The 16389-nt window shown below is 41.2% G+C and overlaps 1 protein-coding gene across 1 annotated transcript in view; it reads right to left on the bottom strand.

Annotated features, from left to right (window-relative positions):
- Window positions 1-16389, bottom strand: part of RNASET2 (ribonuclease T2) — a 33311-nt gene that overhangs the window by 13964 nt on the left and 2958 nt on the right. The window contains exons 2-6 of the mRNA XM_086631535.1: window positions 15993-16097; window positions 13312-13378; window positions 6373-6428; window positions 5357-5414; window positions 4469-4539 (exon numbers count right to left, since the gene is read on the bottom strand). Coding sequence (XP_086487661.1) covers window positions 4469-4539; window positions 5357-5414; window positions 6373-6428; window positions 13312-13378; window positions 15993-16081 — 341 coding nt within the window. The 5' untranslated portion in view covers window positions 16082-16097. The remainder of the gene's footprint in view (window positions 1-4468; window positions 4540-5356; window positions 5415-6372; window positions 6429-13311; window positions 13379-15992; window positions 16098-16389) is intronic.

Genomic DNA, 16389 nt, shown 5'->3' on the forward strand with positions numbered 1-16389 from the left:
AACACCTTGGGACCGGGTCACGGGGAAGTCGTTCTCATATTTTTTTATCATACCACGTTGGCGGTGGATATATCCATTGTTCTGACGACGATGGATACATCCACCCTGGCTGCTCTGGCTGCTTTAGCATTCCCTCTGCGGTCTTTTCCGGACTGGTCTGTGGCTGTTGCAGCGTTCCCGCAAAGGGCTTGCCTGGGCCATAAGACGTCTGTACACGCTTTCTCTTTCTGCTGTTTCCCGGCCGGCCGTTTGATTTGCAGTTTTTGGCGAGATGACCTATTCTCCCACAAATATAACATCTTTGTTTAGTTAGAGCAGTGGCCAATGTGGTCATCTCGCTTTCTACGGGCCCAACTTTGGCACATGCAATCACCATTTCTTCTAGAGAGGGGTCCCCCGGCAATACTTCAATGACTCTCCGACAATCAGGGTTGGCATTGTCCTTTGCCAGCTGTTTTGTCAACAGTGCCCGTAGTCTACTGTCAAATATCTGCTTTTCTATTGCCCCCTGCAATCTCTCAACGAACCGTAGAAAAGGTTCGTTGGCCCCCTGTTTAATTGTTGAATATTTTGCTTTAGGCTCAGCCATTTCTGCTGTACGTAGTAGTGCCTGCATCCCTATTTGTTTAACCTGTTCGAGGATCTGGGGATGCCATTGAGCCTGTATTGCCGGGTTACTAAATACTTGACCCGTTCCCATCAATACATCGGTACCTAGAGCATAGCATGGGTCGCTTTGGGGTAATTGGATATTTTGTAATGCCTGCTGGTCGGCCAATTGTCTCCAGACATTTGTGAAAACGGAGCGCTGCACCGGTTGGAACATGACCTGGGCTAGATGTTGAAAATCGTACGGCACCAAAATTTCTAAGTTTAATAATCGTAATAGTTGTGTCACCGCCAGTGAGTTTGGTCCGTATCGCGCTACCGCTTTCTGCATGTCCTGGATCACTTTCCATGACCAGCCCAAATGTTTATTGGGCTGGTTGGCACCCGGGAGGGCCAGTTCTACGGGAAACGCACTCGGCTCTCCTTCCATTTTCATTACCGATAGTTTTTTATTACTAACTGGTAACCCCAAAGCTTGTATCAAGTTCCAGTCCCCGGCCTCTATTGCCTCTTTCTTAACTTCGTTCCAGAAAAGTACTGGATCACGATGGGCTGTCATGGCAGGCGGGGTAATTTCTGTTATTTCTAACTGTGGAGCGGGGGATAAGCATGTCTCTAGAGGGGCCGGCGGGGCGGATTTTGGTGACTTTTTCATTGGTGGAGAAACCGATGGAAACTTTCCAGCTGAACTGTCGCTTGCTTTAGGGGTTTCTCCTGAAATTTCTTTCACTGCAGGGGGGGTCATGGCCTGCTGCAACATGTTCACTACGGTTGCTAACTGCTGGGATATACCTTGCAGCATTGTCATGGCCTGTCGTACTAATAACGGCTGCATTGCTCGTACTTGTGCCATGTATGTCGCCGGATATGAATTTGCCAGGGGTGGGGTTATTAAATCAAACGGCGGAGCTGTAGGCTCGATACCTCCTGAGGAGGAAGGGGGGGTTGCTGGGGCAAAGGGTGGGGGACGCTCCAGTATCTCCTGGAGGGTGGGGCAAAGTTCCTGCATAGTCCCTGCCACTTTGTTGACCTCTGTGAACAGTGAGGACACGTCTAGTTCATTGTCCACACTGTTTCCCTCAGACAGTTCGTTGCCCCCTTCGTATCCTTCGCTTGCGGATACATAATCTGTAAATTCCTCTTCCTCCTCTTCCTCCTCTTCTGCTGACCCCTTTTGAATTATGTTACCTAGGGCCTCCCATGTACGCAGAAGGTCGGTCCGGCCTCTTTGATTAACCACGGCTTCATAGAGCAACTTATCCCCCAGCTTTTTCCAAAGTTCTAGGTTAAAGGTGCAAGTAAGGCTGAATAGATCTTCGTGCCCCGCTGCCCAGTTAAGTAAACTATATAGGTCTTCATTACCTATGTTGAGCCCCGCAGCCATCCCTGCAGATTTGAGAAAGGTGAAGGTCTGATTCTCCTTGACAAAATTCTGGCCCATTTTAGCTCCCAGCAGCTCACCTTGTTTCAGGCGTCTAGGTTGAAACAGATCAATTCACAGCTCTCCTGCTGCTCTCGAGCTTCACTGGGTTTTATCTCCACCGCAGCTCACCCTGCGGTCCAGGCAGTTCGCGTTTCGACGAATCACGTCGGGGTCACCAGATGTTGCGGACTGCCTGTGTCTTCTTCCAATGGGTCGCAACCAACCGACTGTTGCAACCACAAGGTATTCTACAATCAGAAGGCTCTTCTAAACTCACTGCTACCTTAATCCAACAGAGAGCTCCAATTCACGCTCTCCCGAGGGCTCCTACCTCTCCAAACTCCAGGAGGGAAATGCCCCACTCCCTCTTGGGAGTGCCCCACCTTTAAACTTCCCATAGGTCACGTGGTCTCCGGCCAACCAACGTGACTCAGCACCTGTCTTGATGAGGCACAGGTGCTTCTCATGTAGCAGCCAGGAAACTTCCCCGACATGCAGGCACTTTAAGTCCTTTGGGGTCTTCTGCGAAGGTCTTCGGGGTCTTCAGGATGCCCTGGTGATGGTTTTCTTAGTGTCCTTTGGTTGAACTCTTCTTTGAGGCCTGTGCAGTGTGGGCCAATCCAGGCGGCCGGCACTTTCTTTGTGGTTAATCGTTTCTAACTGGTTCTAATGGCAAGGCTCAAGGCTCTTAAGACCCTTATCTGTCCCCGTGCATACCAAAGTTTCGAAATCACCTCAAGCTAGCATGAATTACACACCACGTCCACCACAAAGGCACAGTGCAATCTTTTGTTCAAGGTAACAGTTTACAGTGTTATAACCTGACTTTTGTATTGCTTTTATGATATTTCTGATTACATTTCCAGGTATTGAAATAAGTGCTTTTTGCTAGCCTTGAACTGAAAGGGAAAAAGTTTTGATTGTATCTGTTCATACTTGCTGTCTACCAAAATATCTGTTGGTAAAGTAAGGACCGGTATGCACTAGTTTTTATGTACAGGTAGGTGTCAGGGCATGGGAGCTGCTAGATTTGCAACACATTTTTCTTACTTCAATTCCAGGAACAGTTTAAGGTGGAATAAACTTGTGCTAGCACAGAAAGAAGCAGTCACACTCTCCTTGGCACAGTGCAAGAACAGAGGAGTGAAGGCAGGAAAAAGTGAGACCACCACTTTTGACAGTTCCAAGTTTAGGCTACTGTAAGACACTTGTGGAACCACTTTAAGACTCTCAGGACAAGCATCTTCTGTAGAGTTAGGACAAGACTAAAAGAGATGCACATTCCCTTCAACGTTTTTCCCTAGTGACGCAGGGAGGAAACAGTCATTAAATCCAAAGGAAAAGTTATGAGCATTTATAGTTGAGATGGCTTTAAATGCTACTGCCTCCAGCTATGTGATCTGCTTCTTATTTGATGTTACTACTTCTAGGCACTGGAACAGGCTGCCCAGAGAAGTTGTGGAAGCCCCATCCCTGGAGGTGTTCAAGGCCCGGTTGGATGAGGCTTTGAGCAACCTGGTGTAGTGGAGGGTTTCCCTGCCCATGGCAGGGGGGTTGGAACTAAATGATCTTTGAGGTCCCTTCCAACCCTAACCATTCTATGATTCTACTTTCACTGTAGATCTGGAAGAACAAACTGCATATCCATACCTTGGCTGATGCCGCTCATGGCTCAAAAAATTAACTTGAATGGACACTGATTTTAGTTTAAAATAATGCACTCAAACTGAAGCCTGCACAAATTACACAAATCAATTACACCCATACTGCTCTTTGATCCAAGTGTCTGATAATTCAGAAGTAAAGGGAAATATGGAGAAGGAAAACAATACTGTTGTCAGGGGAGATCAAAATCTCCTTTTCCCTTCCCAAGGGAGCCAAGTAGGTTGACCTCTAAATAAATTCCCAGATCTGGTCTTCTGCTAGGAAAGTAAGTAAAAAGAGAGAATTTTGTAGAGAAGTAGCTAGGATGACCCAATGCATCCTGTTTTTCCATTTTCTCCTGTGTGAGAAAGCCCAAAAGGAAAGGTCTCTCAAGGCCAGCAACACAGTGAAGCTAGCTAGGAAAAGAGGCCTGGAAGCTGCTCTTGCAGCTGGCTGGCTGTGACATCCCAGGAGTGCTACTGCTACAGATTTTATGTGTCAACAGCAGCTGCTTCTCCTCCTTGGGGGCAAAGGGAGGAACCACATTCTCTCTCTTTTTCACTAAGTTTCACTTCTCTCAAACTCTGCCATAGCCATCTCCAACAGCTGCATTTTGCAGGTGCTCTAATAAGAAAACATTTATTTTGTAAATAAGACTGACAAGACACACTGCTTTCAATGGCCTTCTGGATGTTCCTTCTCACGCAGAACATCTCTCCTGAAGAATTACTCAGACAGATTTTTAAAATAAAATAATATCCAAAATATCTTTTAGGATTTTTTTGTACTCACCAGAACTGAGTGCGATTCAGAGATGAATGAAGCACATCTGGCCAACAATGTCTCATGTCTGACATAAGATCCTAAAAATATCACAATTAATAAATGCACTTACAGTGTTGAAAAGCTATTTCTTACACAATCTACATACACTGATACATTTTCTAGAACTGAAGCCTCATCTTTCAACATCCCCAACTGAAACATTTACTTGCAGAAAAAGAAAAGGTCAAGGTCTTTTTCCCCAATATTCTGAAAATGCTGTTGTTGGAGGTAACAGGTAGGTACAACTATCTAAATATCTAAATGTGCTAATATGGACACACTGCCTCAAAGTAAGATTTTCCTTCAACTGCCCCTGTAGAAGTTGTACAATCATGCAGCTATTCCCATTTGTTAGCTCAAGCCTCCTATCCCCATTTAAAACACATTTGAATTAAATATGGAAATTTCTTTAATTAAACAAAAGAATAGAAAAGAACTAATGCCCTGGCAGTAAACACACAGAAAAACGTACTCTCAACTCTTATTTTCTGTGTTCTGGCTTTGCAGTAGAAAATGGAAGAGGTAACATTGACTGTAATCTCTTTTTCACAGGTACTTTCTGCCACCACAGATCCACTGTCTATGTTCTCTAGATTTTTTTAAGGAGGATGTGCCTGAAAGAGTCAAAACGCGTATCTACAAAATCAAGTAGGAACAGCTGCTAATGACCACAAGCACTGCAACTTCAAGTAGTACCAGAAGCACCTAATGAATTTGTAGAGTCCTTAAAAGAACATATCTCTCAGAAAACACATAGAGTGATACATGATAAACTACAGATTTTGCACACAGGATGTGCAAAAGTAATTGCATTCAGCTCTGCTTGGTATGACTGTTTTTGTTTTAAATAAATACCTTAATCTCAGTGACGTTGAAATGCCATGTCCTATTACACTCTTCATTTTTGTCAGGCCTAGAGAAGCAAAATAAAGGTGAAAAAGATGTCTCCTAACTCACTAATGGTAACTAAACAGCCTATCATTAGCCTGATTTTTAAATATGCAAGACTATAGCTAGAAATTTTATTTAAAAATGCAAGTAACTCATCAGTATCTACAGTGTTTTAGAAGTTGAAGTAAAATTTCAAGACATGAATTATGGCCAAAACATTTCCCATGCAGAAGCTGTTCATTAGGCTCCCCAGTCCCTCTCACTCTCTGTAAAAAACATACGGGGGGAGTAATGAAAGTGTCTTGCACACAGTGTCACTAATGACATTGATCTCCCCAGCCACTGCATCAAGTGATGATTCAGGAAGTGTCACCAAGACACTGTGGAAATCTAGACATAATGCTGTTCATCTCTCCAGGACACATAGCTTAGCAAGCTCCTGTATTGAATTTTTCTCTGTCATTAAAACCTTTGAATTGCTATCAATGGCACCAATTCCACTGAGTTGATTCCTTTGAAGCAAATTAGTTTTTCCCTCTACTTTTACAATACTTGTGCTGAATTAAGATACTTAAAGCCACAAGCAGTCATGAGACATTAACATTCTGTGTATTCAAGGAGGAAAAAAAGAGAGAGGAAGTCATACTTCCCTTTCTGTTTGAAAACATTACTGATCTTATAAGAAGATATATAAATAAAATGCTCATGTGACAAGAGGATTTCAGGAGCTCAGTAAGTCACAAGATACAGAAGTATACTTCCATTTATATCAAAACATACTGTTTTGATTTCCAACAAAATGAAGGCTTTTGTTTCAAGAAATCATAAAACAAGTAGATCAAGCCCTAAAACCCCCAAACAACCAAGAAAAACCCCCAAACAACAACAACAAACCAACCCAAACCCCAAAAGCACTAAACATCCTGGTACAAAACTTGATTTTGCCTTTCTAGGTTCAATTAAACACTCTATGATTATACCACAATCCATGGATAGTCCAATAATCTGGAGGGTCTTGACAGTCATTAGCACTCATCTGTGAAAAACAAAAATACAGAATATTTGTTACATGTGTCCAGGGATAATGGTTTAGAGGAAAAAATAAACACTTATTCACTGGTGGTCCAAGGCTCTAGTGAGACATGAGGACTTTTGCTTGCCCAAATCAGGAACTGGCGAACTCAAGATGTCATGGATTGTACTATTTAGCAGACATCAACTGGCATTAAAGTTTTGAAGTGAACAAGTGAATATCAGGGGGAATCCTGAACAGGCAGTGCAAAAAGAAGACAAAGGACAGGTTCTGAGGTAATAGAAAGTAGTCTGATCCATGCTAAATGACTTGAGCTAAATCTGCATTTATCATATTCCAGGCGGCAGCGCTCTCTATTTTTCTCATCATCAGATCTTTCCAAGGACCGCAGACCTATTAAAATAAAAAATGTCAAAATAAACTGCAATATGAGACAAGCACACAACTATCTTTAAGTGTCCAGGAGTAGTTTTGTTTTAGTATTAAAAAGGGAAAAATTCAAAGAAGATACAAGATCAGTTCCTTGTTCCAAGTAAAATAGTTAGAATACATTTTTTAAATATTTTGACTTGAGAGGCAAGGGAATGGAGAGAAGAGGAAAGAATATATATTCCTACAAAAAAAGACTCCAGTTAAAACTTTTGATAATGCAGGAGAATTAGCCTACACGTTAATTATTGTTTAGAGCAGAGCACGTATTCCTGAATAAAAATAAACAAACAAACAAAAAATTCACGTTCACACATCACAGAATACCATTACTGTATTTTCCCCGATTACTCTGCATAGTAATTATGGCTCCTTTTAATAAACACTTTTTCATTAAATAACAATCTCCTCGGACTTTTTCCCCATAATAGCGTGCCTTTTCAGCTCTGCATCCTGTCTTAATTATGCCACAATGCCTTTTAATGTGATGTCAAAGCAAGAGCAGAGTGCAGAGAAAAGCAGAGAGAGGTCTGTAATCTCACAAATTGCCTGACACATGCCACAGACCAGTGATGGCAAAACTGCAAGCTCTGCAAGACTTTCTTGTGTCCCCATTTCCTTCCTCTCCTTTCTCACCACCAATAATAGAAGCAACTAAACCCAGTGACAGTTTTTTTTCCTGAAACGAGTATTTTCAACAAACACACACTGCAAATGCCTAAATGATATTGCTCCTGTCATGATGCAAACCTTGTGGAGCTGAAAGAGTCCAACTATCCAGCACAAAATACAGAAAATTAATAGCCAGCAGTTAATGCAGCATCCCCTGAAAAACAACCTGACAGCTAACCAGCTTGCTTAACCAAGGGTGGGAACAAGAACAACGCAATTGTGCTCCTTATCCCATCTTTAACCACAGTTCCCAGACATGCTAAAGGAAAGCCCAGAGTATTTTCAATTTGGAATCAGTTCTCCCCTATCACAGCACTAACCTTATTAGCAGTCTCTTCTACATGTTTCATCAGGCTCTTAGTGTTACATTCCACGCTGTCAGAACTGTGAGCTCAATGAAGCCTACAGCACATTAGTTCACATTTCGCATGCTTTGCCCAGCTTCATTCATCCTCCTTTTTAATTCTGGCCATAGTATTTTTCCAATGTTCATTTTAAATTGACATCATAAAATGAGCAAGCATTAGTCTGAGAAGCTGGATATCCCTGCTGCTTCAGCAAAAACACTTCTTGTCAGCCTTTCTGTTTATCATATACTGATTGCTGAAGGATTAATTCAACCTCAGGCAATCGCTGACTTGAAACAGAGTTACAAACGTGTATTTTCAAGTAGGCATCGGACACCAGAAAGCCTTCTATACATATATAGATTAATTTGAAAAAAGAACACTGTTTTCTCCTGTTTTAAAGCAATCTGATAATGAAATAAATCCAAATTAACCATACTTGATCCACAACACTGAGAAAGCAAGGTGCCAGTGAGCCCTTACAGCAGCTACTATGCTGAGATACTTGTAACAGCAAGACACAGGACAAAGAGAGGCTACGAGATGCGTGGGAGCTCTTTTTCACCTCTGACGTGCCAAAAAGTGGAATACCATCAAACTGTCACAGAAGTGTTACCTGCAGAGCTGCCCAAGTTACCAATCCCTTGGTATAGTAGGCTTGTACATAGGCGAGGGTAGTGCTACTGGATTGCATACAGATATCTCAAGTTTAAATAAAAAGTCTGCTTCTGGGAAGTGGAATATTTAATTCTGCTCTCCTTTTCAACCGCCCTGTTTAAGTAGGCCATCTGTTGAATTAAGATCAATTTTAAGTGTTATTTTGTAATGAAACATCGTAACTGCTATGAAAAATCCTTGCTTTTGAAACTGTGGAGAGAGCTCACCTTTCCAACCTCTCTCCCCCAAACAGTCTGTAATCATTCCCCTTACTTCTTCTCCCCACCCCCTGAGGTAAAACCAATCAATGAATGAACCAAATTTATAAGGTTGCTGAAAAAAAAATGGGACAAAGGAGATAAAACAAATTTACTTCTTGTTTAACACCTCTCTAGCATCAGCTAATAAGCTAAAACCTTTGAAGTGTTTATGCTTACAGAAGATAAAGACCCACAAAAACATCTAAACCACCACAAAGAAGCTGGAGGCATAGATTAAGAGTTACCTTATGAGTTACATGGGCACTTAGGAAAAAATTTTCTTTTGTTCCAAAATAGCATGTCAAGAACTGGACTTGCTTTGACACACCTGGCTTAATATACAAACAAAGAAATAAAGGTATTCCTTTATCTAAGTGATTTTTTGATCTAATGCTAGATCACAACAGTGTACAGCCCTCACCTGAGTCACTTTAACTCTTTTTATATTATATTACTACTTCTATTTTTACCAAAAAAAAAAACAAGAGAGAAGAAAAAAGAATGCTTCTGTTCTTCCCTTAAGCTTTTGCTATAAAATTATTGCCAAAGCCTGAAATTAGGAAAACCTTTTATCTCATATTAAAAAAAAAATACTAATTTCTTCTGCTGCTTAACACTACATTCAAACCTGAATTCAGATTGTTCTGTTTCACCAGCCTATTCTGTTGTCCTTTCTTTGATTTGATCAGCACATATGTGCAGTAAAAGGCAGGGTTTAGTACCCATTTCTTTATCACCCTTTCTGTTCTCAACAGAGAAGGAAGTGAATAGCCTACAAACTTGCATCAAATTTTCCCTATTTCACACGGAACCCCCCCCAGAAGATTTTCTCTTTTTGCAATCTCCAAGAGGCAGAAGCTGCAATAATATTTGTCTTTTTAAGTTCTCGAATTAAGATCTTCACAACTCCATGAAAAGGGAGGGGGAAAGTCCCTCTTCTTGCTCTTGAGTTGTTCCTATTTCCATGTAACAGGGTTGACATTAATTTGTGACCGGAAAGCTTAAGCGTGATATGAATTAGCCACATGAAGTTCAACAAATTGGACCACAGGCACAATTTATTGAGGGAACATCAAATTCATAATCATTAGAGGCCTGTGAATTTAAGCTTAGCTATCTTTGTGGAAGATATAGTCACTTTACGTCAGTTATATGGTAGTGGAATTTCTAATCACATGACGAGGAAGAACATCTCTCTTCCTCCTTCACCCTTTCACTGCAGCAGTCAGTAGTTAAGTCCTGGGGTTAAGATGATGCGTCCATGATACTCATTGTTTTATTTTAATATATTAGTTTAGAAGATATGATTATGAAACACTTAGTTTCTAGTTTAATTGTGCTGATCACACTCAGTATTAAAAAGCTGAACACACATAGTTTAAAGCATAGGAAGAGCTAGGAGATGTGTATTGTCAAATTTCTGGCATGCTGAACTGTGCACACTAAATTTTAAAAAAAGCCTTTCAGGCCTTCAAAAGCCTGAAAAACTTTTTGAACACATAAGTAAAACGGGTAGGAATTAAGACGTAGGTCATCCATACACCTATCAAGAACACAGAACGTAGCAAAGTTCTAATCGTGTAATTGTGTTCCTTGGCATAGGAAGTATAAACTAATAAGCACATGCACAAAGTAGCATCTCAAAGGGTTATTATATAAATTATATAATGAGTTTCGCAGTTTCCTTCACCTAGCTATTTTTCCCTTCAACATCATGTCAACAGTTTTAAACTGAAGAATGACATTAAAAATATTTCCTCCCTGAAACAACACAGCAATCATATATAAATACACTGAACATTCAGAAGAACCTATATACTTTAAAAAAGCCCACAGCCAAATTTGGGAACTCCTCTGCGTTAGCAGACAGCAAGCTGTTACGAGAGTATAGCTGAGATTCTGTTTCTTCATATGACTCAGTGATGTGAAACCAGGCAAAAAGTCACTGTGGTGGTTTATGTGGTGGGGTTTTGGTAGCAGGGGAGGGGCTGCAGGGATAGCCCCTGTAAAGAGCAGCTAGAAGCTTCTCCGGCTCCAAGTCGGACTGGTCTCTGGCCAGGTTGGAAACCCCTCCTCTCTGGCCAGGGCCGAGCCAACCAGTGCCTCTATGAATGCCATGTTTAAGAAGGGGACAAAGGAGCCTGACCCAGGCTGGACCTACAGTGAAGTGAGGGAAGAGGGAAGGCTGGCCTCCTCTCCCAGACCTCCTGTGCAAGCAGCTGCCCATGTTGGGCCACCACCACTCAACTGGCGCTGGCCACAACGACGCGGCTTGGAGAGCTCCAAAGTGCCTCACTCCCAGGGTGCCTGCTGGGCAGAGTTTGCACTGCTGGGCAGAGTGGCTGCAGCGGAGAGAGGACTGAGATCTGAGAGAAACGGCTATGCAGACACCAAGGTCAGTGAATATGGAGTGGGAGAAGGCGTGCTGGAGTGGAGATTCCCCTGCACCCCGTGGTGAGATGGCAGGCAGCCCCCCTGCCACCCGTGGTGAAACAGTGGAGCAGAGGTCCACCTGCAGCCTGTGCAAGAGGGCCCCACACCAGAGCACAGATGCCTACACCCCAAGTAGTCCAGAGAGGACAGTCTCCGTGGGAAGGGACTCCACAGTGCTGGGCTGACGGTGGAGCAGAGATGTGTCTGCAGTCTATGGGAAGGGACTCCACACCAGAGTGGGTGGCTGCACCTTAAGAAGCCATGACTGCATCAAAAGCCCGCACTGAAGCAATCTGATGGGTAAGGATTGCACCCTGTGGGAAGGACTCACATTGGAGAAGTTTGTGGACTATTTTTCTGATGAGGAGGGGCCCCATGGAGCCTGGCAAGAGTGTAGGGAGTCCTCCCCCTTAAGGAAGAAGCGTGTGACGAACTGACCTGCAACCCCCACTCCCTGTCCCCCTGTGCCACTGCCAGGGGAGGAGGTAGAGCCGGGGAGAAGGGAGGAGTGGGGAAGGTGTTTTTAAGATCTAGTTTTGTTTCTCCTTATCCTCTCTGAAGTAACTGGTAAGGAATTAAATTGATTTGTCCCCAAGCTGAGCCTGTTTTGCCCAATCCATGGTTGGTGGGTGATCCCTCCTTGTTCTTATCTCGACTCTCAGTTACATTTTTCTGCTCTCCACCTTCACCGAGATGGGGGAGAGGAGTGAGCAAGCAACTCCATGGTAGCTTAGCTTCCAGCTGAGCTAAACCACAACAGTCACTTCATATGATATTAATTTCACTTTTTCTTCACCCCTTTGGAATGCTTCTGTCTGCCTTACGTAAGTGTAAAAAACCCTACGCTTTCTGATGCTTAATATCTTCAATTATTCAATTTGCACTGCTACTGACTCTGAATGCTCACTCGTATCAAGCACTGCAAACTCCTGAACATCATCTCTGCTTGAAGTCAGTAACAATGATGTTTACTCAACAGAAAATCAGAGACAAACTACATCAAATCTGCCCTTATTCTCCCTCAAAAACAGGCAAACTGACAAAAATCAAAACAGCAGCCACTCCTTGGTCTCAGTCATGCACACCTGAGTTTTGTCATTGACACTTCCCCTCCACACTGAACCACTGTAAAGTACATCTAATTTTACTCAGAAATTTAGGCACTGTGTGTCTTTTGCTGCTATTGCTTCTATACTTATTTCCAGAAATAGAAATGAGAAATAAAAAAGTACCTAAAGCACAAAAAAGACTGCAATATTGTACTAAATAAACCTAAGACTCCCAGAATTGGGACTTTTTTGGCTCCACAGACATTTGCCTGAAACTGAAGCTTCTCTATTATCCCCAGGGTTCTTCATTCTTGTGTCAGTAAATCTGATCACATCTTCCATTCTCAAGTATAGCATATTTCAACTCAGCTGTTTGAGAAGAGGCTTTGAGTATTTCCAGCATAGCGAGAACGTTCTACTTATCAGACAGCAGTAGGAATTTTATAGGAAAAGGGACATAAGTAGAAGATCTCTTAGCTGTGCTTTTGACAGACATATGTTGAAGGTTGAGTTCGTTTTTGTTCTCACACCTCAAATACAAAAATGCTCAGAGACACCCACTATAACAGCTTTACAGCTCTCTTTCCCGACTGAATCCATATTTGATGACTTATCATTAAAACGCTGGAGCCAACACTACAAACCTAAAACTGCGGCAGACAGTTCAAGTACTAGCCTGCTGTCTTCAGACAGACAAGGAAGGCAAGTCTCTTCACAGAGTCTGGTGAAAGTCTAGGATTAAGTTTACAACTAACGAGACATCACTAAATATATAACAAGCAATTAAGGCTTAGTGTACAGTATATCCCACATTGACTACTATAGCTGTAACACACCATAATCCTGTCCTGTTTACCGGCACTCTGAAGTGCAGAGGAAGTAGCAAAAGTTGCACCAAGGTCAGTGAAAGCCTTCAGAAAGATACAAGTGCATAAGCAAGATTAAATGCTTGATGGGCCTCGTTCATTCTGTTTTCAAACATTTATTGTCCAAGGCTACCTTTGTCAGGATAAAAGAGAACAAAACACAAAAATCTCACCTTACATACAGTCACTGGCCAATGATGAGCAAGATACAGCTTCTTCCAGGCATGAGGGTGGCTGCCACTAGAGAAGGACAGACAAATCTATTTTTTCCTCAAGCATTTTAAAAAGAGCAACACCTTCAGCCAGCAGCACAATGCTTACTAGTTTAACGCATTGATTTCAGAGCTGGTTGTTGTTTATAGCTTCTACTGCAATATTTGAGAACTCCAAACACAGCAGGACCAAACTAACAAATCACATAGAAACAACATATTTAGAAACATGCTAATACTCCACAATTTTTAAACAAATTCAACTCGTGGCATCCTATCTCCATATGCTTTCCACTTTTTAAATATGGAAGAAATATGTTCTGGTTTATGTTTAGGGGAGTGCTTACTGGCAAACTTTTACAACAATAACTAAAAGCAAACAAACAAACAAACAAATAAGATATCTTTTTTTTAGGATGTTAAGAATCTTCTAATTCTTCTTCATGGGTACATTAGCTGAAAATAAAGTATACAACATTCTCGGAAGTATAACTATTCTTCCAAAAAAGAAGACTACAATCAACCACAAGGAACACAGGAGATACGATTTGATCTTGCCAATGTCTCCAACCTCTTAGACAAGATTAAAAAAAAAAATCAGAATAGAAAGTAAAGTAAAAAAAAACTAAATCTCAAAAATGTTGACTTTATCATTTACAGACATTTAATTCACACACTACGTTTTCAAAATGCTTACTATAAATTAAGAAACTTTTAAACACTTAATAAATAATCAAATCATGACAGTTTTAAGGTTACATAAGGAAGAACTAAAGAAGGAATATCCCATATTTTACAAACGCACTTATGTTTCAAGGCCTCAAATAGATCTATAACTCACAGAGGCATTAGTACTATCTTATTACTATGCAGAGGAAAAAAAAAAAGCTTAAAAATTTTGTTAAAAAAAAGTGTTGGAAGCCTCTGTGATGTCTTTGCCACTTTTACAGAGACATTTTCCAACAGTTTGGAGCAGACCTCTTCTGGATAAACTTGAAGCAGATAAAAAAAAAAACGTTGCTTCAGACACAACAGCAGATACATTTCGCTATTAAGCGACCACACCAAGTGATTAAATAGAACAGCAAGTGGAAAAACCTAATCAACAAAAACAACTGTAAATTATTCAAACTGACAGCACTATATGCAGCACTGTCAAAATAAATTGCTGTTCTCTGGAAGCTAACATGTCCTTCGTTACTGCTTGCCAGAGGTTATATAAAAAATACATGAGAAAGTTAATTCTTCTCAACTTGAGGAAGTAAGGATGCTCCCATGTTACACGACTTCTCAGTTTTTCCTCTAGTTTCGCTAGTTGGCAATGGTCACACTTTCTCTTAAGCATTCATATGTATCTGTGGTTTTTTAATAATTTAGCAGAATACCTCTGGAACAAATCAGGCATAGCCACAATGAAAACCATTAAGACTTCTAACTGGTCTTTACTCCTGCTGTAGAAACCTGAATAGAAGAATTCCCCAATATTGTAGAGCAGTTAGTTTTCTTGCTTCAGATAAAATCCCTGCTTAGAAAAATACCACCTTTCATCTGTATTTGAAAGAGCCGTTGAACTTCTGCAACAACAATCATGGCAAAACAAGTTCTTCTAGAACACACTTTTTGGCTAAGGACAGGTCAAAAAATTTTGATTATTAAACAGAGCAAGTTTTAGAAACTTAAGCTCAGAATTGGAATCCGAGGAAAGCCTTTTCAGTACCTATCCAGTTTCAGGGATATCACTCCTTTTTTTGACCCAAGTTATTTCGTACTATGCAGTTCAGCACTGTGCCTCTAGAGTTGCCTCTGCTGCCAAGATGGCCAAGCCACAGCCCAAGTCCTGGGGATCCATGAAACCTCAGCATAGCGTCTAAGCTACCAACCAGCTGCAGTCATAGAACCATAGAATGGTTAGGGTTGGAAGGGACCTCAAAGATGGCAATGTAGCCATTATACAAAGCTCAACACTAAACTGAGCATCCTTAACCGTCCTCTTGCCAAAACACTGAAAGGAAGGAGAAAAGTTTATTTCCTAATATAATACAATAGGAATTTGAGCCTTTACCACAAAAGGGTGTGATTTGGTGTGTGGGTTTCCCCACGGCCCACTGGTATTCAAGCCCAGATTTTGCCTAGTGCAATAACCACCAAAAGGCTGCATGGCACTGCTTCAGCCCCAGTTGAGATGCTGTATGAAAAGGAATTTAAAATTCTTAGAACTGAGAAAACTGCAAGAAAAAAATAAAAGGTATAAAAAGGTTTACAGTATACCAGTTGGTGCAATTCATGCTATAAGGATGACTCCAGTTTTTTGTTATAGATCCCAGAATTATTTCTGATTTTTGTCGTTACTACATCACAAGTCTAAGTCATTCATTTAAAGCAAGACTGTAAAGTTTTTAAGCGCAATGAATGTAATGTAAGTTTCCCCTCTTTTTTCATGCTGATACATTAATAAATGTAAAGCAGGCATGACCTCCACTCCCCCACTTAATGTAGATGCCTCGTTTTACCAATCACCCTTGGGGAAGAATAACACATCAAAAATAGTACATAATAAACCAAGAAAATTTACACTCATTATACGACTATGCTGTGCACTTAAGAAATAACTGTCAGAGATTTCTTTTTAAAGTATAACTTACCCTTGAAGGAAAGCATCTGAAGTACACCAACAACACAATGCCATAGAAAAGCAACTCAGAATCCAACAGTGCAGCTTTGAAGGCTTCATTTTGTTAATCAAATAGCTGTAAAAAGGTGTTAAAAGAAGACATCCATTACTTATTCAATGCACTAAATTGCAAGTGTTAAAATGCAAAAAACCACAACCATCTCAAAACCAGCAGCTAACATCAACTCTAGACTACCTTTACAACCACAGGTAAAATAAGGATCTCTTTCAAGGCTGTACCTGATTCCCCAGCTTGCATGCTAATTTTCACAAACTAAGGGCATCAAGGATGAGATCACCATTTCCTTTTTTTTTTTTCCTTTACTTGCACACAGTCCCAATAGAGCCACTCTCCAATAAACAGAGAT

The sequence above is a fragment of the Tauraco erythrolophus genome, chromosome 2 (assembly GCF_009769465.1).
Source record: "Tauraco erythrolophus isolate bTauEry1 chromosome 2, bTauEry1.pri, whole genome shotgun sequence".
NCBI lineage: Eukaryota > Metazoa > Chordata > Aves > Musophagiformes > Musophagidae > Tauraco > Tauraco erythrolophus.